This window comes from Eptatretus burgeri, chromosome 17 (assembly GCF_056783735.1).
Source record: "Eptatretus burgeri isolate ZD-2024b chromosome 17, Ebu_testis_v1, whole genome shotgun sequence".
NCBI classification, from domain to species: Eukaryota; Metazoa; Chordata; class Myxini; order Myxiniformes; family Myxinidae; genus Eptatretus; species Eptatretus burgeri.
This window is the reverse complement of record NC_140977.1, coordinates 36,477,454-36,501,547: the sequence shown is the minus strand read 5'-3', so window position 1 is coordinate 36,501,547 and position 24,094 is coordinate 36,477,454. Positions and strand designations below refer to the sequence as shown.

The 24,094-nt window shown below is 41.4% G+C and overlaps 1 protein-coding gene across 4 annotated transcripts in view; it reads left to right on the top strand.

The window, feature by feature from the left end:
- The window catches only part of PDXDC1 (pyridoxal dependent decarboxylase domain containing 1), a 100,671-nt gene that overhangs the window by 40,373 nt on the left and 36,204 nt on the right, over nt 1–24,094 (top strand). For 2 of the 4 annotated variants that reach the window (XM_085860781.1, XM_085860784.1), the window contains 9 exons: nt 2,178–2,234; nt 7,371–7,490; nt 12,782–12,928; nt 19,611–19,800; nt 19,980–20,048; nt 20,135–20,213; nt 20,872–20,956; nt 21,493–21,541; nt 22,172–22,273. In XM_085860781.1, coding sequence (XP_085716907.1) covers nt 2,178–2,234; nt 7,371–7,490; nt 12,782–12,928; nt 19,611–19,800; nt 19,980–20,048; nt 20,135–20,213; nt 20,872–20,956; nt 21,493–21,541; nt 22,172–22,273 — 898 coding nt within the window. Of the gene's footprint in view, nt 1–2,177; nt 2,239–7,370; nt 7,491–12,781; nt 12,929–19,610; nt 19,801–19,979; nt 20,049–20,134; nt 20,214–20,871; nt 20,957–21,492; nt 21,542–22,171; nt 22,274–24,094 lie in introns of all 4 variants that reach the window. The other 2 variants (XM_085860782.1, XM_085860783.1) reach the window with 1 other exon arrangement.

The window sequence follows — 24,094 nt, the reverse complement described above, 5'->3', positions numbered from 1 at the left end:
TATATATATATATATATATATATATATATATATATATATATATATATATATATATATATATATATATATATAGGTATATATATATACCTATATATATACCTATATATATATATATATATATATATATATACATATATATATATATATATATATACATATATATATATATATATACATATATATATATATATATATATATATATATATATATATATATATATATATATATATATATATATATATATATATATATACCTATATATATATATATATACCTATATATATATATATATATACATATATATATATATATATATATATATATATATATACATATATATATATATATATATATATATATATATATATATATATATATATATATATACATATATATACATATATATATATATATATATATATATATATATATATATATATATATATATATATACCTATATATATATATATATATATATATATATATATATATATATATATATATATATATATATATATATATATATATATATATATATATATATATATATATATATATATATATATATATATATATATATATATATATATATATATATATACCTATATATATATATATATATATATATATATACCTATATATATATATATATATATATATATATATATATATATATATACCTATATATATATATATATATATATACCTATATATATATATATATACATATCTATATATATATATATATATATATATATATACCTATACATATATATATATATATATATACCTATACATATATATATATATATATACCTATATATATATATATATATATATATATATATATACCTATATATATATACCTATATATATATATACCTATATATATATATACCTATATATATACCTATATATATATATCTACATACCTATATATATATATACCTATATATATATACATATATATATATATATACCTATATATATACCTATATATATATCTACAAAAGAGATTTGGCATTTGGAATGGCCAAGTCAAAGTCCAGACCTTAACTCAGTTGAAATGTTGTGGCAGAACCTGAAAGAAGAAGTTCATGCAAGAAAGTACACAAATATCTCTGATTTGAAGCAGTTCTGTAATGAGGAATGGGCCAAAATTTCTCCAAGCTGATGTGCAGGGTTGAACAGGAGTTGCAGGAAACGTTTGGTTGAAGTTATTGTTTCTCAAGGGGGTGCCACCAGTTACTGAATGTAAAAGTTCACATACATTTTCCACCAAAGAAATTGAATGGTGGATCATTTTGCTCAATAAATAAATGAAAGAGTAGATTTTTTTGTTGTTGTTTTCAGTGCTATTTGTTTAACAGGTTCTCTTTTTTTTGTTTTGTTATTATGACTCAAATGAAGATCTGACCACATTTAGGTCATATTTATGCAGAAGATTTGAAAGGGTTCTCAAACTTTTTCTCACCACTGTACTTTAAGGTAACTGTCATATTAAATTGACTTGCACAGAAATTTGAATTCTTATCTACCAATATTGCATACTTCTACCTTCACACAAATATTTAATTGGGAATACCACCACAAAAGTGAAAATAACCCAAACGTTTGCACAGTACTATACATATATATATATATATATATATATATATATATATATATATATATATATATATATATATATATATATATATATATATATATATATATATATATATATATATATATATATACAGCAGGGCAAAAGACGATATATCGCATGATATCTCAAAAAGTTATGGACAAATTCAGACAAAACTTGATGGACAAGTTGGGTGTCTGACAATTTAAAGTGATTCTTCACCATTGAGAGATGGTGCCAAAAACTATATGTAGTGCGATATTACAACATGTTGTGGACGGATTATGACAAAACTTGGTGGATGAGTTTGGTGATTGATTACAACAAGCTGATTAGATTAGGTTAAGGTCTTGATGCAGTTCTGGCTTATCGATGGGATGCAAAAGATAAACTGTTCAGCTTGGTGGAGCTATGCGCTCTCCCAAGTGCTGTTTTAGTTTTGATCAATGTCGTGTTGATTGGCAACTTTTTGATTGAAAACATTCCATCTGAAAAATCTGGGTATTTGTTCGTAATCGGCTCATTCAATCCATTTTCGGTGTTTTGCAGGGCCTCTGCCGATGGTGAGACGGAGGATCGTTACGTGCCAGGGCCACTCCAAGATGGGTGGGTGAGATTACAAAAAGCGGCGATGACTCTTTTTCAACTTTAAATATCAAACTTTTTGATTGAAACCATTCTATCTGGGAAATCCGGGTTCTTGCTGGGAAATTATTTCCCACATCGAATGTTTTCAACCCCACCTTCGTGCTCTCCACAAAGGAATTTATTTCATTACACAACTTATCTTGAAGTAAACATTGTAATCTACCTGCTCCCCGCTTTCAGTAAACCACCTCCCGAGACCTTGGCATTTTGTGGTGAGGAAGTTGGCCAGCCACAAGGTCTAAAGTAATGAAGCTCTAATTAAAAGAATACATTGTGTGTTTGTGTTTTACCTCAATGTGTTTTGCTTTCTCTCCACCTGTAGCTGAGACCACCACTTAATTTACCTTTGTCCTTTCTAAACATCCTGCAGTTTTTTATTATTATTTTTTTCTGAAAAATATTTCTGAAAATAAGAAACGTTTTCTTGCAGCTGGAAAACTTTTCTCTTGGTTTTCTTGTTTTAAGAAAACTTTTCTTATTTTAAGAAAATATTTTCTTGCTAAGAAAATTATTTTTGGCAGTGTTGTCATATATCCGTACATCTTGGGCATGTTCTCTCTTTGTGGATTTGGGTTTGGGCAGAAATATATATTATAGGGCATGATCTCTCTGTTTTTCTTTTCTCGTTATTCCACAATTTGTTGGGTTTTATTTTCTTCTCTCAAACAACTTTTGCTTCAGTGCTGTGTTGTCTGTCCCACATCATCTAAAACGGTACAACACCCTTTTGCTTTAAAAATTGTAGTTAGACATTTTCAAGAAGAGAGATTATTTCCATCCTGAACTTAATGGATATTTGCAGTTAGGGCCATCTTAATTACCTCCACTACCAAAGGTGAAGGAGGTTAAGTTTTCACCCTTCTCTTTTTTTGTTTGGCTGTATGTCTGTGTGCAGGATATCTTAAAAGGTTGTGAGTGAATCCAGATGAAATTTGGTGGGCAGGTTGGGTGTGTGACAAGGACGAACTGATTAGATTTTGGTGAAGATCTGGATCGTGATCCAACTACTACAATTTTTTTTAAGTGATTCATCACCATTGAGAGAATGAAATATAGCACGATATCTCAGAAAGTTGTGGACGGATTCAGATGAAACTTGGGGGGATATGTTTGGTGTGTGACAAGGAAGAATTGATTCAATTTTGGTGAAGATCCAAATCTGGATCTGGATACGATATTTTTTTAAGTGATTCTTCACCATTGAGAGATAGGGCTAAACGAATATTTAGCATGATATGTCACAAAGTTGTGGACAGGTTGGGGGTGTGACCACAACAAATTGATTCGATTTTGGTAATCCAAATCTGGATCTGGATATGAGAATTATTTCATTTTTTAAGTCATTCTGCACCATTGAGAGATGGGGCCAAAAACGATATATACCATGATATCTCAAAAATGTATTGGGCCCAATATATTCTCATGGATCAGGCATTACGTGTCGGAGGTATGCACTCTACCGGATTGCCTTTCTAGTTTTGTATGAATTTGGGAAGTGGGAGGGTGTGGTGGAGTATGGTGGAGTATATATTGAGAATACAAAAGAGAAAATGAAATATGTTGGAGGGGATTTGGGAAAAGAGAGTAGGTCGGTTGGAGAGAACAAAAAAGAAGAATGTTTAAAATGGTCTCATTTTTGACACTCTTACTACCTTGTGTGTTGTAATTATGGTTACTTTTCATCATTTACCCAAGGTATGGGCAACCCCCATGATGTGCTTTCGTGTGGCCCACGGAGTGATTTTCCAAAAATTATAATCCATGCAATCTGCAGTGCACACTGAGCATGTGGTGATCATACCGAATCAGGCTCACAGTTTTTCGCCATTACCGCATGCTGTTAGTCTAGCGGCGGTCACCCTTCTTCTTTCGTGTGGCGTGCATCTGAGTTGTTGGTCTACGACTTGAAGTTAGCTGTTTTCCACCAGCCTCGGGTCCTTGTGGTCAGGTGCTGCAGCTTTTGCCATACTTCCTCAAGGTGATGTATGAAGCAGTCTTGCACAAGATGATCCACAGTCTGGGGGAGGCCTCACTCGCAGTCAGGTGATTCAGCAAAGTCACAGAAGGACATGTTGTGATGGAATCTGCCAACATCCATTTGGAGCTGGTTAAGGTGACACCATTCATTCCTTGACAGATCACAATCAGGGGGCTTGGTGGAACAGGGGAGGTGTTGTGGATGGTCACTGGGTTGGGAGGTACGCCATTGTTTCATCGGCCACATATGTTTGCTCAGGCCATCCTCAGCTATGATGTAGGTTTGGACTACTGCAGTAAAGGGCTTGCATCTCTTCAATCTTTGGGAGAGAGTGGGTGGGGGGTGGAGAGGGGGAGGGGGTGGTACATCCTCTCTTCGCTGCTTGTGCAAGGGGTGGTTGGGATTCTGAGATGCATTGATGGCTGCTTGTCTAGTTATGGCTGCTCGTCTAATGTGATGGCATGGATACCCACAAGGACTGGGAGATGATGGGTGGGATTATGGTGAAGGCATCCACTGATGACCTTTGAGGAAGAGTTGAGGTGCACATCTGCTTTCTTGTTGTGGTGGCTCCTTCCCCATGTGGACACACAGTATTCTGTAGGGGTGTGCACCAGGGCAAGGGGTGAGTTGCGTAAAGTGGTGAAATCGGCTCCCCAGTCATGGCCAGCTAGTCTGTGGATAAGGTTAACTCTAGCGACTGTTTTCACTGATACTTTACATGCTGCCTGAAGGTAGGTTGGAGCATGCGTGAATGGAAGCCGGATGTCATTTTGCTCGACTTCTAGCTGCCTTTGTGCGTTACTGTTCTGAAGGTGGAAAACAGAGTAGACTGACTTATAAATGATGAGATGGCCAATCCATGGTTAGCAAGTGGTGCTGTCTGTAAGTGCTTCAGCTTGGCATTTACTTTGCTGGAAAATGCACTGTCTGCTTTGCTGTCATGGCTTGATTGCTGATGAGGGTTCTTGCTTTAGATTCACGGGACAGCCAATCTGGATTCTCGTAATGCTTGCTTCTTCGCTCATATGCCAGTGAGGCGGTTTACCATTTTCCATGCTCTCCGACTGGAGGGAGTAAAGTAGATGCTTGATACCATTTGGATCTGTGAGCCTCATCTAGTCTATACTTGAGTCCGGCAACAGCGGCGCTGGCTTCTTCGTTGTTAGTGACAGTGTTGACTGTGTTGTGCAAGTACTCATATTCGGGATCCCATCCAGGAATGTATACTTTCCCATCGCCACGCGAGATGTACCTCTTGGAAATTTCCATGATAGATTGGCAAAAGGCAACATAGCTGCCATCAACATCCTCAGAATCAGGAACAGGAGCAGGGAGGGAGTTGACTGCTCTTGTTAGGTCATAGTACATCTCCCAATCAGATTTTCTGAAATTCCAGTGCTTAACTTACCGTAGGAGTGGGAGTGGCAAGGGGAGAATACTTACAGAGACCCGAGTGATGGTGAGAGTTTGGGAAACATTCTAACACAATCCCTTGAGGGGTGATTAAGGAATTGTCTCAATTTTCCATCTGCCTTCTGAAGCACTGCGTGTAAGTTTGCACGATTGGTTACACTTGGTTGAGATTTTTGAGCATTTCCTCCGTAAACTATTTGCTGGTGTGCTGAAGTTCAGTAAAATATCATTGGTGCCTCTTGAAATGCGAGTGTTGTCCATTGTACCTTCCTCACCTGCTCACGTGCCGAAATAACATTATTTTGGCACATCGCAGTAGAATCTGGATAATAAGCGTATGCGCCTGTATGTATTCAAACAGCCGTGACATATGTGCCTGTAATGGTAAATGTTCTTCAGATTGGCTGCATAGATGTCAGTATTTACATCATTGCAATTTTAATTGTCCGCACCTCGGAAACAAATTCTAAATCCACTTTTTTTTTTTCATTCCTCGAGCACGTATCTGTTTTAAACTGCGAAATGAGTTCGTTTTCGATGTCAGGGTAAAAGGCCCGTCTTTCGCTCCCCATCTTCCTCGAACCTTCCGCACTCTGAACAATTATTCCCTCATTCTTCACCATTCACATCAAAGTCCTCGTGTTGAGTCCGAATTTCTTACACGTCTGTTAATGGTTCTTACAAGAGTCGCAAAACACTATAATCTCATTCTCCTTTTAACGGATGTATGATTGACGCTTCACTGGCATGTCCATTTTGATCGTGATCTGAAAAACGTCAAACACCCTTTTATGACCCTTGATGAACAACATTGTTTTGAACGTACAACTCTTGAAAGTACCAGACGTGCAAGAAATTCGGACTTAAAGTTTATGTGACAATAAAACACAAAATGCTGTTGTGTTTCAATTGATAATATCAGTTTTCAAAGCCTGACGATGATGTTTTTATTTCCTGTATGCTTATTTTAATGGAGACATCAAATAGGAGGGGGGGGGGGGAGTGTGCCCTTATTTTTCGTATGTGCTTGTAGTCACACATTCGCTTATTATCCAGATTCTACTTTATTTTGATGGCTGGGGTCACTCTCCAGAATGTGCCCTGCATTCCCCTACCAAAATCTTAGTGTTGCCCATGCCTGTATTACCCAATACTCTTATCTCCTTTTCCTGACCACGTCCCTTTATCCCTGCCCGCTTTCACTTGCCCCCTGCTGCTTCCCCTTGTTCCCGCCCGCTTCCCCTTGTTGACACCCGCTTCCCCTGTTCAAGGCACCCGCTTCCCCTGTTCAAGGCACCCGCTTCCCCTGTTCAAGGCACCCGCTTCCCCTGTTCAAGGCACCCGCTTCCCCTGTTCAAGGCACCCGCTTCCCCTGTTCAAGGCACCCGCTTCCCCTGTTCAAGGCACCCGCTTCCCCTGTTCAAGGCACCCGCTTCCCCTGTTCAAGGCACCCGCTTCCCCTGTTCAAGGCACCCGCTTCCCCTGTTCAAGGCACCCGCTTCCCCTTGTTCACGCCCGCTCCGCCCCCTCCCCTAAATCACTTGTGTGCATCATAAATCGATGATCTTTAATGCCCAACAATGATGACCCTGAATGGCCAATTCCCTGATTAAAACCTAACTGCATTTTCTTGATTTGTCCTTTGCACTTTGAAAATGTCACTGATGTTGACATCTTTTGGAACATCTCCCCGCATCCAGTGGACAGGATGAAGGCAGCCTCCTGCACCATCTCCAAAGACTTGTGTATGAAGCAGATGTTGAAGAAATGGGAGATGTGTACGACGGGCAGAAGGGAGGCCAAGACCCGTTGACTACTTTGTAAGAATTATTTTCTTGTTTGAAAATTGCTGATATTGGTGAGTGATAAAAATCGCTTTGATGAAGTGGTATTATGATTGTTATTGTTCTTATTATTGTTATTAAATTTATTGGATTGGAACCGACAGTTGGCTTTAATAAAATGCAATTCCAACAAGAATGTGTCTAATACTCAAAAAAATAGCACACGTGCCATCGGCCTGCATTGTGTCTCTCTGACATCTGCGTGTGACAAACTGGACTTCTCACTTCTGTGTTATCAAATGTCTTTATTGTCAATCTAAACACATTTTTGATTATTCAGGCTCATGATGTGTTTTCAACATTTGAGAAAGACTGATGAATGTGGGTAATTCAAGTGTGTGCAAAGCGAGTATCTGTGAGTCTCAATGAGGATGGAAAGCGGTGAAACTCATGAGGAAAGGACAGTTTATAACACGTATTGTTGATGCCATCGTTGTGGCTGTGGCGTGTGTCCGTGTTCTCCTAACGTGAACTATTATATACTTTTCTTTTTCATCGAGAAGTATTACTATATATAATTTTGTGTGCTCTTTCCGTGTCCGTCGCACTTTATTATAAAGGGTTCCTGCTGTTGTACCATTGTGACCTCCACATTAAAGCTCAAGTTTCTGCTTCTTTTTCTTCAATCCTGGAAAAATAGGCTTTTTCAAAGTGGAATTGTTTATGATTCAACAGACATGAATGTGTGTTCCAAGTAAATTGATTATTAGCTTTCCAAAGGGAACCATTTCTATTATTCTACAACAGCATGAAACCTTTTGAATAAAGCATGATGGACACACACACACACACACACACACACGGTTCGACCAAGTCATATCCAATTTCTGGTGACATTCATGATCAGATTTCTCCAAACTAAACGTCCCTATCCTGCACTGCTTCCTGAAGCTCTGGTAGAGACAGCTTGGTTGCAGCCTTGACCCCATCCATCAGGCATATACAAGTTCTGCCTCTTCCTCTTCTTCCCTCCACCTACCCAGCATGGTTGACTTCTCCAGACTTTTGTTTTCTGCATGCATGATGTGTCCAAAGTATGACAGTTTCTGATTTAGCATTATAGTCAGGTCAAAATACCACCTGACCCACAACAAATTGCAACAAAAGGGTTTTTAGTGGTTTTCATTCCTACTGGATATACTGATCAAAAGAAAAAAGTCTACCAAAATCTGACATCCGGAAATGGGTTAAAACAGTCATTTTCAAGATGGCCGCCACCGGGCTTTGAAATAACTAAAACAGCTATAACTTCTTCAATAATTGTGATAAAAACATAATTGTTGGTTTTGGTCCATGATTTTCTGCAATCTGCAATGCAATTCTGCAATCCACTGGTGTCAATAAAATTTAGATCTGGTTAGTATTTAACCTGAAATCCAAGATGGCGGCAAAATTCAAGAGTGCAATAATCAAATTTTCCATCTTAACCAAAATCACTGACCACCTGGTGCCACTGAAACATTTATTTGTGAACATTACATAATGGCAGTTTAGGTTACAATTTCAGTCCTCATCACTGTCCTCTAGTTCCTCAGAGGCTTGATTTAGTGGATTGTCACAAAACGTCACTTGGCATGATCCACATGCAGACGTACACGGAAGCCCATTCTTTCTGCAGCTGCAACGGGGTGTGTCACAAGCTGTGGTGCAGTTGCAGTGTATCATCTTCAGAAGAGTGTCTGGTGCAGCATTCATGGCAGTTATGATAGGTACAAATCGATTGTCTTCAAGTCCCCAGCCTCAGTCCAGAGGATCGAGGTCATCCTCCATCCCCATCCAAACCATGACCTGGTAGAACACTCGGAGACAATGAAACTTGGTGGTAGATTCCGTTGGGGGAAGACGTTCAGGTGGAACGAAAGACTTAGCAGCAGCGACCTTCTTTGAATATCTTGTAACGCATGGCTGCCAGAGAACTTGTGCTTTCCCCACCAAATATAACGGCCATCGCTTGGCTGCCAAGTTTCTTTATTTCAGCGTGGCTGACGCCTCTCAAAGTGAATGTATCTCCACACAACTGGAGGCCTTGATCATCTTCCACGAGTTTCTGAAAGACTGATTTTTCCCAATGCCATACACACGAGATGTTGAATCGCATCCTGTGAAGGCGTGCAGGAATAATAGTTGAGTGCACAACTTATGCCCAAGAAGATGCTTCATCCGATTGATGTCATATACTTTCAGATTGCTTCTTGACTAGTTGTCTGATCTGAAATATAGTGGTTTTCCATCTGGTATACAGTAATGGAGCAAAAGCATCAACAAATCTGTGTCCTCTCCGATTAGTGTGGTGGAATGCAGAATTGTGCTGTTTACGGCTGTCTTGGCAATGTCCACATCAGCGTCCCCTTCTTCCTGAATAACTGTGCAGCCCACTTTCTTCAGCTGATCACCTATTAAGGTGATCAGCTATTGCTTGTTGCTGCCAACAGATAGGAATTCATCTCTCTTTCCGTCAAATTCAGTTTCTCCGGTGAAGTTCACAGTCGGATAGCTGTTGGCTTGTCCCCGTCTCTGCTGAGTGTTATCCTTTATCAAAGGGCCTGCACCATAGCCATCAAAGACAACAGTTGCTGTCCCATAGTGTTTTGTTGTGAAGTCCACATATGATCTGGCTATTTTGCCATATGTATCTCCCTTCTTCCACTTGAGCTTGTGCAACAAGGATCCACCATCAAGAACATACCTTTCAGTCTTAAGGTGTGCTGAAGGTGTGGTGTCAGGTACTCCTTCACATGCCAGTGCCTTGGTACAGTGGTCATTGACGGCATGAGCGAGTTGAGGTTTGTCGGCCTTCCTCAAGATCTTGTTGTCCTCAAAGAGGGATGGAGGGTATGGACTGAGCTCAAAGCTCATCATGTCCTCAAGTGACAAATCACCTATCTGGGATACCACCAGGAATCGCTGAAATAGCACACTGTAGTCGATGGTTCTGTTAGGAGCAACCTGGAGAGCATTAGAATTTCCCAGGGTCTTTGCTTTCTCTGTCCTCTTGATGGAGAAGGAAAACACAGGTTGTCCAATCATTCTCTCAATGATTTTGTTCCCAACAGCTTCATATTCATGCACGTTGATGTCTTCGCTTGCCACGGTACCATTTATGATATTTCTCAATGTAGGATCAGAGGAGAAAGGTGAAAATGCATTCAGCTTTGTGCTTATCTTCGAGGGTCGAATGCATGTCTTTAAATTCTGGCACCAGTTTCTTCTTTATGCTGTTCGCTTGTTGCGTATGTGAGATCATTGAAGTCCTGCATGGCGACGTTGACCTCAGATGTTATGGGGGCTGACATTGTCCACAATGCTAGGTGTTCCTCTGTCATCTTACTGCCATGAGTCAAGCCACCGGTGCTCTTTAGTGATCTCATGAGTGTTTGTTCGATGACTAGATCACAGCTGAGGCCTGCCCAAAACTGGTTTGTTCGCCGGATCCCATGGAAGCCATTTTGAAACTTCTCATACACATCTGGGTGTTTGCTCTCCAGTTCAGTCATTTCTTGTACTTAGAGATAAGCGGACTTTTGGTAGTTGTAGTGTCCAGCTGCTGCAAATATTGGCAAGGCATCAGCAACAGCTTGCAAGTGATCCTACCAAGACCCAGTGTGATCTGCCTTGATCATTGCCCGAGCAGTATGGAGCATTTTCTGATAACCCAGCCACAGTTTACTCGTTTTGGATTGTGCAGCAAGTTCAGATTTATTTTTTTTCAAGTTCATCAGTGATCTTCACAATTGCAGCTGATTTTTCAAGACTTTCAAGAGAGATGTCACCCGTTAGCAAGGACAAATACATTTTTTTTTGCCGCCATCTTGGATTTCATGTTAAATACTGACCAGATCTAAATTTTATTGACACCAGTGGATTGCTGATCCATTAACACCATGGACCAGAACCAACAATTATCTTTTTATCACAATTATTGAAGAAGTTATAGCTGTTTTAGTTATTTCAAAGCCCGGTGGCGGCCATCTTGAAAATGACTGTTTTAACCCATTTCCGGATGTCAGATTTTTGTAGACTTTTTTTTATATTGATCATTATATCCAGTAGGAATGAAAACCACTGAGAAACCTTTTATTGCAATTTGTTGTGGGTTTGATGGTTGTTTGTCATAAATTGACCCGACTATAAGCGCATCTTGTATGTACGTGGTGGTCTAATTTCTTCAAACACTGATTTGTTTGTTCTTCTTGCAGTCCTTGGGATTTTTAACATTGGACTCGAACACCCCATTTAGAAACTGTCATTCTTCTTCCTTTGTTTCTTTTTCACCACACATGACTCTCATTCATGCAAAGTCTGTTGTGGGCTTAGTGGTTAGGGTGGCTGGCTTTGGATCTTAGCATCCTGAGTTGGAACCCCGTTGGCTGCTGAATTAACAACAGGTGGGGTTGACTCAGCCTGTCATCCTTCCGAGGTCGGTGAAATGTGCACCAGTGTACTGGTATAAAAATGATAGCTACCCGGCAGCCAAGCTGCCACACGCAAGAAGAAGAAATGCAAGGAATACATGGAAATCTAACAGGTGGAGGCCATTCAGCCCATCATGCCTGCGTGAACACCACACCAATTTATCTCCACAAGATCCAAGGAAGAAAATGCAAAAAAAATGTTTTTAATTGATGAAGTAATTGGGGTTTTTTGTTGTTTTTTTTGGGGGGGGGTATTTATTTTTTATTATTATTATTTTTTGTAGTTTTTGTATTTTTTTTCCTTCCATTTAGGGTAAGGTGCATGGGCTTGGTTAAACACACATCCATACATTGCAATAGGAAATGCCAGAGCATTCACCAGCCTTCTCTGGGTTTGTTTTGTCACATCTTTCCCTTTCCAGATCTTTGTCAATCCTGACATTGCTGTTCTCCCCAATGCTAACCATCTATGAATTCCTCTAAATTCTCAGCTCATTTCAATCTTAGAACCCAGGAAAATGAAACCTTCTTCCACGTGATCATCTCCCAATCTGAACATGTCGGTCTGAACATGTCGAGGATGATAAGAGAGAGAAATGCAAAGAAGTTTGGGAGTAAATGGAGGGAAGAAAAGTAATTTGCACCGTAAAGGGAGCGGTTGGAGGGTCAAAATTTCCAGAATTTGCATAGAAAGTAAATCGAGGACCAACAAGGTCAAAATTTAGAATGCATTTGCCTCTAATAACTGAGATCAACGGAAGTGAAGAGAGGGATATGTTTTAGTTGTCATATCTATTGCAATTGGCAAATGTTTAACTAATAATTGCTATACGTTTTTTTTTTTTCTGTGTGCAGACCTGCCAGTCTGGCTGAGCGTGCTTTGGTGCCACTGCTCGCCCATGCCCTGGTGGCTTACCTCAGCCTGCTGGAGCGTGACCGCCTGCGCCACCTCACTACACGCCTCACCTCTGACACTACACTTTGGATGTGCAGGCTATTCAGGTTGGAAAAATGAGCAGAGAAGTAGCTTTTTCAAGGCTCCTTTTCAGGGAAGAATGAAGCATACAGGGGTGGGACTTGAACCCAGTAATAATAGCATGTTGAAGGTTGAACGGATGCACAAAATTGATTTGAGGGGTATATACCAATGAAGGGACAACACTTTGATCAACTGTATGAAAGAACAGAATTTGATTGACGTAAAAAGGTGATTCCTCCAATGGAAGAATATCAAGACAAATGAGTGGAAGTGAGCTGAAAGTTTGAATTTCAATTTTTTTGTGTGTGGGGGGTGGTGGGAGGAAAGGAAGCATGGAGTGGGCCAGCTGCTGCTTTTTTTTCACTTGTCCAAAAAGGTATCATTTTTCAAGATCCAGTATACTGTTATGGTTGAGGAAATTCGCAAACCACCATTCAGGTCCCATAGGTGAGATATCTCTGTGGAAAGGCACCAGGAAAGTGCTACGCACTTTAAAAGGTCATTAAACAAACTGTTTAACTTGCACACCACAAGCCATGGCAGCGAAATATTCTGTAGGGCCCGGAAGAGGGGATAAACACATTACTTTTTATTGAGACGGCTCAGAGGATGGCACCTCCCACAAGCAGTGGGCAGCAAATCATGGGACCTGCAGCAGGCGAAGGCGATCCCAGAGTCCAATAGGGCTGGGTTTGCACATACGTGTGTAGTTGGAGTGGGACCTTGGAAAGAAGAAGACTGCTCTCTTCATCTCTCTCGCTCCGCTTCGTCATCGGAACAGGGAGGACTTCTTTCTCTTGAAACGTGGACGCTACCTCACAATCCCTCGCCTCCACTGCATCATCCCTGCACCCTCCCTGTTCCTGAGCTTCACCATCGCCCTGCACTCCACTCAGCATCATGCCATTGGGAGGTCTTCACCTGCTTTCCCCATTGTTTAGAAAGAGTGTTGTCTGTGGTGCCGAGCAGTGATAGGATTTTATTTATTTCATCGCTATGTAGGTTTGCTTGTTCCACTCATCCATATTTGTGTCCGTTGACTTGCTTGGTTTCCTCCATTCTCCACATCCCATCCACCTCTTCCCCCTTTATCCCTTTCTTTGATTATAAATAAACCCTTATAAGGGTAAAGGCGCTGTCACACCTTGACGATTTAGCCAGCAATGACAACGTATAAAAATGTATGTAAAACGTTGGCGTATGCTGAAATTTTGATGTTTTTAACCTCCGCCATCGAAGATGGACGGAGGTTACTGTTTTCACCCCTGTCTGTTTGTTTGTTTGTTTGTTTGTGAGCAGTATTACGGATTTCGACGAAACTTGGTAGTGGGATCAGGTATGGTCCAAGGATCATACCATTAAATTTTGGACTTGGTCCAAAGTCCAATATGGCCGCTATGGTGGCCATTTTGAAAAAATATTTGAATTTTTGTTTTTGCATTTCTACATGTTTTAAGTGATTTCCAACCCCCCCCCCCAAAAAAAAAAAATTGTTAGAGAAAAAAAAAACCAGAAAATTTTGCAACTTTTTTTTTCCAAAAAATTTCGATTTTTTTTTTTTTTAAATGTATTGGGCCAGATATGTTCTTATGGATCAGGCATTACGTGGCGGAGGTATGCACTCTACCGTGTGCCCTTCTAGTTCTTAAAGTTTTTGGCGTATTTTTAACGAGTTGGCCGTATGCATAACATATTACTAACGTACACAGAATGTTTTGTTGCCTTATAGATAACTTATACCAACAAATGATTAACGTGTTGTTGGCTTTCACAACCTATGCCCAACGATAGTCTAACTTAGGCAGAGCGCTGCACGTATCTCCGACGATCACGTGGCGTAGCCTATTAAAAAGCTGCCACTTGCTGATTCAAATCATAACCGCCTGAGAATTGGAAGTGTCAACATTGCAGTCACACCTTGACGATTTAGACAGCGTATGTCGACCTCTGAAAAATGTGTCTAAAACGCTGGCACAAGTCGAATACGTTTTGGGTAAGTTTGGTTTACGTGAAGAGCACGCTGAAAAACAATGAAGTACGCTGTCATACATCGTAGTACGTCGTGTATGTCTAGTACGTCGTGAAATTTCAAGCATGCTGAAAATTTTACGACGTTTGGTTTTATGGCTCACACGTTCCGCTACGCTGGGAATAAGTTGTGAGGCACGATATGTAAGTTGTGAGGCACGATAAGAATAAGGCACGATGTGCGATCGTTGACACACGTCGACACAAGTTCCTTGTAAGTTACTCATAAGTCGAAACACGTCGAGGTAATGTTTAGCATACCCGAAACTTATTTTCTCCGTCAAGGCACGTTTTCCTTTTTTCTCCTTGGCTCCGTGAAGGCACGTGACGAAATATCTGAAGTTGTTGTTTTTGTTGTTGTTTTTTTATTTTTATTTTTTATTTTTTAGTCTATCACGAATTCACAATATATAAGGACATTTGCTTTTAAGTTTCGACGTCGACGTGACAATATCCTCAAACAGAAAATATTCATAGAGGAGGAACTAAGAATAAGACATGAGCAAACTGAAGAGGCAATCGGACGTGACATAACGGCACGTGACGAAATATCGGAAGTTATTGTTGTTTTTGTTGTTTTTTAAACGCTGCCAATACGCCATTATACGGTAGCTGTATATTAGAAACACGTTCAGTAAGTTATGTGGTCGTCCGGAAGACGTCAATCAAATACGTCTACATACGTCAATATGCGTTGGAGGTACGTTACACATAGGTTCAAAGCACGTTACTCATAGGTTAGAAATAAGTTTTCGGTACGCTAAGCATTACCTCGACGTGTTTTGACTTATGAGTAACTTACAAGTAACGTGCCTCGACGTGTGTCAACGATCACATAATGTGCCTCGACATGTGTCAACGATCGTGTAACGTGCCTACAACACTTTACTCATAGGTTAGAAATAAGTTTCGGGTACGCTAATCATTACCTCGACGTGTTTCAACTTATAAGTAACTTACAAGTAACGTGTGTCAACGATCGCATAACGTGCCTACAACTTATGGCCAGCGTAGCGGAACGTGTGTGTCATACGCTGGCATACGTCGTAAAATTTCAAGCATGCTAAAATTTGAGGACAAACGCAGAGTACAACGATGAAAGCTAGAGTCATATGACGTATGGCAGTGTTTTTCAGCGTGCTCTTCATGTTATCAAAACTTACCCATAACGTATTCAACGTGTGCCAGCGTTTTAGACAAATTTTTCATGTCGGCATACGCTGGCTAAATCGTCAAGGTGTGACAGCGCCTTAAGAAACGTTTTCCATCCTTCTGCCTCATGTGCGTTCCGCCGCCAAATTTAGTTCATCTGCGTGACCTTGAGGAATGGTAAAGTTGTAGATTAATTTGATTGAACGCAGTTTAAGGCCCTGTCGCACCTTGACGATTTAGCCAGCATATGCCGACGTATGAAAAAATTTGTCTGAAACGCTGGCACACGTCGAATACGTTATGGGTAAGTTTTGTATACGTTTAGAGCACGCTGGCATACGTCGTAGTACGCCGAGCTCGTCGACAAATTTTAACATGCTTGAAATTTTTTGACGTATGCCAACGTATGACTCACACGTTGCGCATACGCTGGCCAAAAGTTGTAGGCATGTTGCGCAATCGTTGACACACATTGACACACGTTACTTGTAAGTTACTCATAAGTCGAAACACATCGAGGTAATGATTAGCGTACCCGAAACTTATTTCTAACCTATGAGTAACGTGTTGCAGGCACGTTACGCAATCGTCGACACACGTTACTTGTAAGTTACTCATAAGTCGAAACGCGTCGAGGTAATGTTTAGCATCAGTGTTCCAGACTCCCTGGTTTTGTTTTTATGTTTTGTTTTTTTCTTCTTCTTCGGCATGACGGTGATGTTGACACTTAAATTTCTAGTGCGGTTATAATATAATATAATTAATAGGCTGCCGCTCAACGATTTAAATCGTAACCGCACTTGAAATCGAAGTGTCAACATCACCGTCATGCCGAAGAAAAAAAACCAGGGAGTCTGCAACACTGACGCTAAACATTACCTCGACGTGTTTCGACTTATGAGTAACTTAAATGCAATGTGCGTCAACGATCGCTTAACGTGCCTACAACTTATGGCCAGCGTATGCAGAACGTGTGAGTCATACGCTGGCATACGTCGAAAAATTTTCAACATGCTGAAAATTTGTCGACGTACTCGGCGTACTACGACATATGCCAGCGTGCTTCAGCGTGCTCTTAACACATACAAAACTTACCCACAACGTATTCGACGTGTGCCAGTGCATTCGGCAATTTTTTCAAACGTCGGCATACGCTGGCTAAAACGTCAAGGTGTGACACCGGCTTGACACTTCGATGTCTCGTGCTGTTATAATTTGAATCGTCGAGCCGCAGCCTTTTAATAGGCTACGCCATGTGATCGTCGGTGATACGGTGCCGCACGCTATACATAAGTTAGACTATCGTTGGGCATAGGTTGTGAACGCCGACAACACGCTCAGCATTCGTTGATATAAGTTATCTATATGTTATTGAAACGTTCTGTGTACGTTACTAATATGTTATGCATACGTCCAACTTGTTATGAATACGTCCAAAACTGGAAAAAAAAACATCAATAGTTCAGCATACGCCAGCGTTTTACATACATTTTGATACCTTGCCATACGGTGGCGAAAACGTCAAGGTGTGACAGGGCCTTTAATTTGAAACCTTTCGGCCGTTCGTGGGAGCAAAGATCTTGGCACAGACGGCCCGTGTTAACAAAAGTTGTCTGATGTGACAATATGTTTCGATATTCCCTCTGAAGTTTTTATTCACAAAAATGTATGGAATGTTTGTCCAAATGTTGCACTCCACAGCCACGTTGCCTTTTTCCCATAAATCGCATAAAGACTCAACTTGGTCGACAACCCCTCCCCCCTCCCCCCCCTCCTGTTAACCCACCCAAAACCCACCTCCTTCAAATTCTCTGTTTTCCCTACTGAAATTCCTTGACGTGTCCATCTTGTTTACCCTGTGTACCCTGCCCCTTCCCTCTCTCCTCCACAGATCTCCTGATGTCCCTGTTCCCCACTGTGTGTCTCTCCCTCTCCCTCTCCCTCTCCCTCTCCCTCTCCCTCTCCCTCTCCCTCTCCCTCTCCCTCTCCCTCTCCCTCTCCCTCTCCCCCTCCCCCTCCCTCTCCCTCTCCCTCCCCTCTCCCTCCCCTCCCTCTCCCCATCCCCCTCCCTCTCCCTCTCCCCCTCCCTCTCCCCTCCCTCTCCCTCTCCTCCTCCTCCTCCCCCTCCCCCTCCCCCTCCCCCTCCCCCTCCCCCTCCCCCTCCCCTCCCCTTCCCCTCCCCCTCTCCCTCTCCCTCTCTCTCTCTTGGCTCTCTCTCTTGGCTCTCTTGGCTCTCTCTCTCTCTCTTGGCTCTCTTGGCTCTCTCTCTCTCTCTTGGCTCTCTTGGCTCTCTCTCTCTCTCTCTCTCTTGGCTCTCTCTCTCTCTCTCTCTCTCTCTCTCTCTCTTGGCTCTCTCTCTCTCTCTCTCTCTTGTCTCTCTTGGGTCTCTCTCTCTCTCTCTTTTTCTCTCTCTCTCTCTTGGCTCTCTTGGCTCTCTCTCTCTCTCTCTCTCTCTTGGCTCTCTTGGCTCTCTCTCTCTCTCTCTCTCTCTTGGCTCTCTTGGCTCTCTCTCTCTCTCTCTTGGCTCTCTTGGCTCTCTCTGGCTCTCTCTTGTCTCTCTTGCCTCTCTTGGCTCTCTCTTGTCTCTCTTGGCTCTCTCTCTCTCTCTCTTGTCTCTCTTGGCTCTCTCTCTCTCTCTCTCTCTCTCTCTCTCTCTCTTGTCTCTCTTGGCTCTCTCTCTCTCTCTCTCTCTTGGCTCTCTCTCTCTCTCTCTCTCTCTCTCTCTCTCTCTCTCTCTCTCTCTCTCTTGTCTCTCTTGGCTCCCTCTTGTCTCCTGCTCTCTTTATTGTATGTTCTGTGTTAGCTCTTATACTAGCCTTGACTTGATATACAAAAAAATAAAAGGTTGCACAACGCAGTTTAGCCAAATGCACCATTTTTCAGGAACCCAACCCCCCCATTGAATGAGGATTTACTGCATACATTTGTTTGATTGTAAAAGGAACCACAAAGTATTTGGTGATAAACATGGGCACTTTCTTTGAAAATACAAGATTATTTTATTTTAAGAAACTTAGTTTGTTATTTGCCATCAATCTTAATGACTGACCAAAAAAGCTTGCCTGTACGCTGATGATTTTTTTTTGTATACAAAGTTGAGCCTCATGGAAGAGCCCTAACACTGAATGGATCAGGACACAACAAAACAAAAAGAACAGTAGAGAGGGGAGAAACACTGACAGGAGGGTTAAAGAACAAAATCGAGAAGACTTGGACATATTATGGGTGTGAAGGATAGGGAAGGACACGCAGGGTGAACAAGATAGATAAAGAAGCAAACTCTCAGGAAGAAAACACTGGAAATTTGAAAGGAGGTTGGCTTGGGTGATTGTGGTGGGGGTGGAGGTTGAGTGGTAGAAAAGATAATTTTTGGATTGGGGATGATCTGAGATAATGCAGAACAGCTGTCTTGAAGACCTGAAGGGAAGAATGATATTGAAGAGGATGTGGAAGTTTGTTCCACTGGTGATGAAAAAGAGGAACAACTGAGTGGAGGTGAGCAGTAATTCTGGATTTTCTTTTCAGGTTCGACAATGGTTCGGCATATTTCCACGAGGACGATCGTGAAGGCCTTGTCCGGGTGGCATTCCTTGCCCTTCACTCACATTACCAAGACTTTGCCACCGAGGGATTCTGTGCTCTCGCTGCCAAGCCACCTGTGTTGTACGTGAGCGCAGCTGCTCGGCCAGGTTTTGGCCTGCACCTCTGCACACAGGTGCGCTGATGCACGTCGTGCAGACGTTGGTCTCCACTGGCCTTCTGCATGGGAGGATGCTAATATTGCCAGACATTATTGCTGATGTTGGTTTTAACACACTTGAACTTAATCGCACATCGTTCATTAAGTCTCCAGTTCATTGAAACACTTTTTAATCATTCCCCCATTTCCTGCAGTTGAGGTTACCTATGTCCTGTCTTTGCACCGTTCCGTGCAATACCGTATTTGGCTCTCAGCATCAAATGGTAAGACAGCAATGAGTGTTTGAGTTGGCAATGGTGAGATGTGGATTGTAGATTGAAAATTGACTCTTTTATGCTCTGGATTGCAGGACATAGCCTCATTTGAGAGGCTCGTTGCCGACGATGAGGAAGCTGGTCGCGTGCCCCTGCTGCTCCTTGCGAATGCTGGTGATTCTTTGAGCAATAATAAAAAAAATAAAGTAACTCAAGATGGTTGTCCAGTTTGGTTGTCATGGAAATGTCCTCGCATCACATTCGAGTTTGATTTGAAATATCCATAATCTGCATTCAACACGTCATATTTTTATGGACTTCAATGGCACAGGATAACGTTTTGCTCGTGTTCTTATCTTAAAGCCATTGTTTCACTCACAAAGATCATAGACTGTGTGAGACAGTCATTTTTTTTCCTCCCATTCGGTGTGGGATTGTTTCATATTCACATATTTTCTTCCCCTTCTTTCTTGACTCTTCCCTTTTTTTCTTTTTAATCCTATGTCACCTTTCCTTTCCCCTTCCCTACCTTTGCACACAGTGTGGACTTCGCTCATCGGTGCATCTCTGTGTGTTGATTAACAATGGCAAGCAGCATGATTATACCCAGTAGGATTGCAAAAAATAGATGCTAAGGCTCTTGTCAGCAGGTGATCCTTAAAAAAAAATGGGGATTAACAAACGAAGTAATAATAAGGTGGTGCAGTTACCATGATGAATACCAGACCTGTGAAAAGAAACAGCCTGAGTTTGATCCGACTGATTCTGCTAGGTCAGTGTTGTCACATCATCAATGACAAACTGAACTAAACCTGTCTCCCGACCCTGGCAGGCACACCTGCAGCAGGACACACAGACAAGTTTGTACGCTTGTCCGAGATCTGCAGCCAGCACGGTATATGGTTGCACGTTGAAGGGTGAGCAAGGTTTTTTTTGGGGGGGGAGGGTGGGGGGGCGCCCGAATCTCCATGCCTGCCCTTTCCGAGACTACAGCACCAAATGGGTTAAAATGCCGATGTAGATTTACTTTTGTAAGAAGCAGTTTGATCAGATTGGACACCGTCTATTATCTAGTGGCCTAAATGTTTGCTATCAGAGCAGTGAGTGCATGGCTGCATCATGAGGTTGTGTAATTTCTGCTTTCCAAAATAATGTTTCAATTTGTTTTAAGGTTGTTGTTTTTTTTTAACATCCAAGTTTGAATTTGGCTTAGGTTTAGGTAAATTATGGTGGTGGAAACAAAATGACATGATAATTTTTATGGATCACTTCCGAAAGCCAAGCAGTCATTACCATATAAGAAGTGATAATATCAATGTGTGTGGCCATTGTTGAACTCGAGCAATCAATATGAAATAAATTACATTTTTCGTTTCCTCCAAATAACAAAGTTACGCCTCCTTGCTTCAAACGACTCGTACATTGAGCATCTACCCACCCTTGCCCCCTACAGTGTGACTTTGGCCACTCTTGTTCTTGGCTTCGTGCCATCTGCTATGCTGGTAAGCATTTGTATCATTTGAACTTTGTTTTGATAATCTTGGCAAACACGTTGCAATGACTTCTTTATTAAAAAAAAAATTGGCATGGACCAGATTACAAAGTAGGAAATAGGAGAAGTTTTTGTTTATTTCTTATGCATTGAGATCGCAGAACATTAAAGGAAGTTGGATTAACTTTTGACAGTACCATACTTGTTTTGATATTAAACAAACTGATGATTGCAGTGGAACCATGTGTATATGATGGCTTCACTCGGTGGCATAATGGTTAGTGCGTCTGCTCTGAGTGCGAGGTCAGTGGTTCAAACCCCCGGCCGAGTCATACCAAAGACTTTAAAAATGGTACGTACTGCTCCCTTGCTTGACGTTCAGCATTTAAAAAGGATACAGCATGGACAAACAACAATAGGTTGGCAACCATTGCTCATGCTTTTACGGGCCTTATGGCCTCCTCCTGTGTTGAATTTCTGAGTATAAGTTGTACTCAAACCCAAGGAACACCTAATCATTATTAATTCTCTGTTTTGAATTCAGGCTCCCCTTTCGTCATGATCTTATTTTACTCTAATTGTCGATTTACGTGCTGCTCATATCCTTTATACCAAGGTTAACGTGCCTTTCTGTGTACAGGCTGCAGTCAAGAGTGACAGCATGACCTTGACCCCCGGTATCTGGCTTGGCCTGCCAGCGACACCTGCTGTCACTTTGTACCGCCATGATGACCCTTCTCTGGTGAAGACTCCTTTTACTTGGTCGCACTTAGCCTCCAGGAGGAATATACCAAAACTGAAATGCTTAAAATCACCAAAACAGAAGGAGATTTTGATGCTTAGATGTTTTTAATTCTGGTGTTGCCTGGTGTTGGCGTAGTGGTTAGGGTAGCGGCTTGGGATCCAAAAGGTCCTGAGTTAAAGCCCCGTTGGCCGCTTGAATTAATACACACCAGGAGGTTGACTCAGCCTGTCATCCTTCCGAGGTCGGCGAAGTCAGTACCTGGTACTGGTTGTCTGATCTGAAATATTGTGGTTTTCCATCTGGTATACAGTAATGGAGCAAAAGCATCAACAAATCTGTGTCCTCTCCGATTAGTGTGGTGGAATGCAGAATTGTGCTGTTTACGGCTGTCTTGGCAATGTCCACATCAGCGTCCCCTTCTGCCTGAATAACTGTGCAGCCCACTTTCTTCAGCTGATCACCTATTAAGGTGATCAGCTGTTGCTTGTTGCTGCCAGCAGATAGGAATTCATCTCTCTTTCCATCAAATTCAGTTTTTCCGGTGAAGTTCAAAGTCGGATAGCTGTTGGCTTGTCCCCGTCTCTGCTGAGTGTTATCCTTTATCGAAGGTGTATACCCTGGTTAAAATAGGTGTACCATATCCCTGTGTCGTAAGAGGCGACCAGGGTTGCGTCAGGAAGGGCATCCGGCGTAAAACCTGTGCCAAATCATTATGCGGATCATAACGGATGATCCGCTGTGGCGACCCCTAACGGGAGCAGCTGAAAGAAGAAGAAGAAGAAGATGTTTTTAATTCTCTCGTTTTCCTTTCAATTTTCATGCAAATGCAAACCAACAAGAATCTCTGGCCTAAATTGGGCACTAATTTTTCACCTTAAGATTTTCACCTCAAAAATAACAGATCCCCCTGCCACGCTCACCGGCAAACCACCAAGGAATTCCTCGCATGCTTCAGAGTGTTGGCCTCGGTAGCCATTTCAAAATTGCATGTGTGCACACTTATGAGTCGGCTTGGAAAATTGCAAAAACAAATTGAGGATACAAGATTAAAGGAAAAATTATACGGGTCGGTGTGGGGTGGGGTGGGGTGGGGGGACAAATGGGGAAGGAAATGGAGGGGGCTGGTGGGACAGTAAAAATGTCCTCCATTTTCTGTGGACAGTGCGGTGTACGGATGAATCCCTTACAAGTGTTTTTCCTTGGCAGTATTTTACTTTTTTGCATTGATGTTTTGCATTTAAAGAAATATATATATATTTTTTCAAATATTTATTTAAAAATCTATTTATTTATTTTTTTACTGTCATGGCATTCGTAATTCTGCCGATTGAAGAAGAAATCTCCTTCAGTTGAGAAACGATCATGCGACTTTTGTGAGAAGTCTATAAACATGAACATGTGGCTTCTTTCCTTCACTGAAGGTTTAAATTATGGTTGCAGTTTTTAAATAATGGCAAATGATCACAATAAAATTCTCCAATTCTCTGTATGCATGTCTGAACCTGTTCAAGGATGGAGCGATTATTACTATTACGAGAAGTACCCCCCTTCTCGGGGAGCGACCAGGGAGGTTATGATGTTACCCTTATTCAAACGTGTAATCCAAAGTACCTCGCACTGCGTAATTCAAAACACCTCACTGCACTGGAAAGCGTGGGAACAGGAATACTTTACTGTAAAGGGTGAGACTTGTAATACCCTCTCCCACCTGGAACGGCACTGCACAATACACATTCACATGGAGAATTTGCATTCCTTCCCCACCTCCCCAGGACCACCAGCAAAGATAAAAACACCCCTACACATGAATTGTGGTCA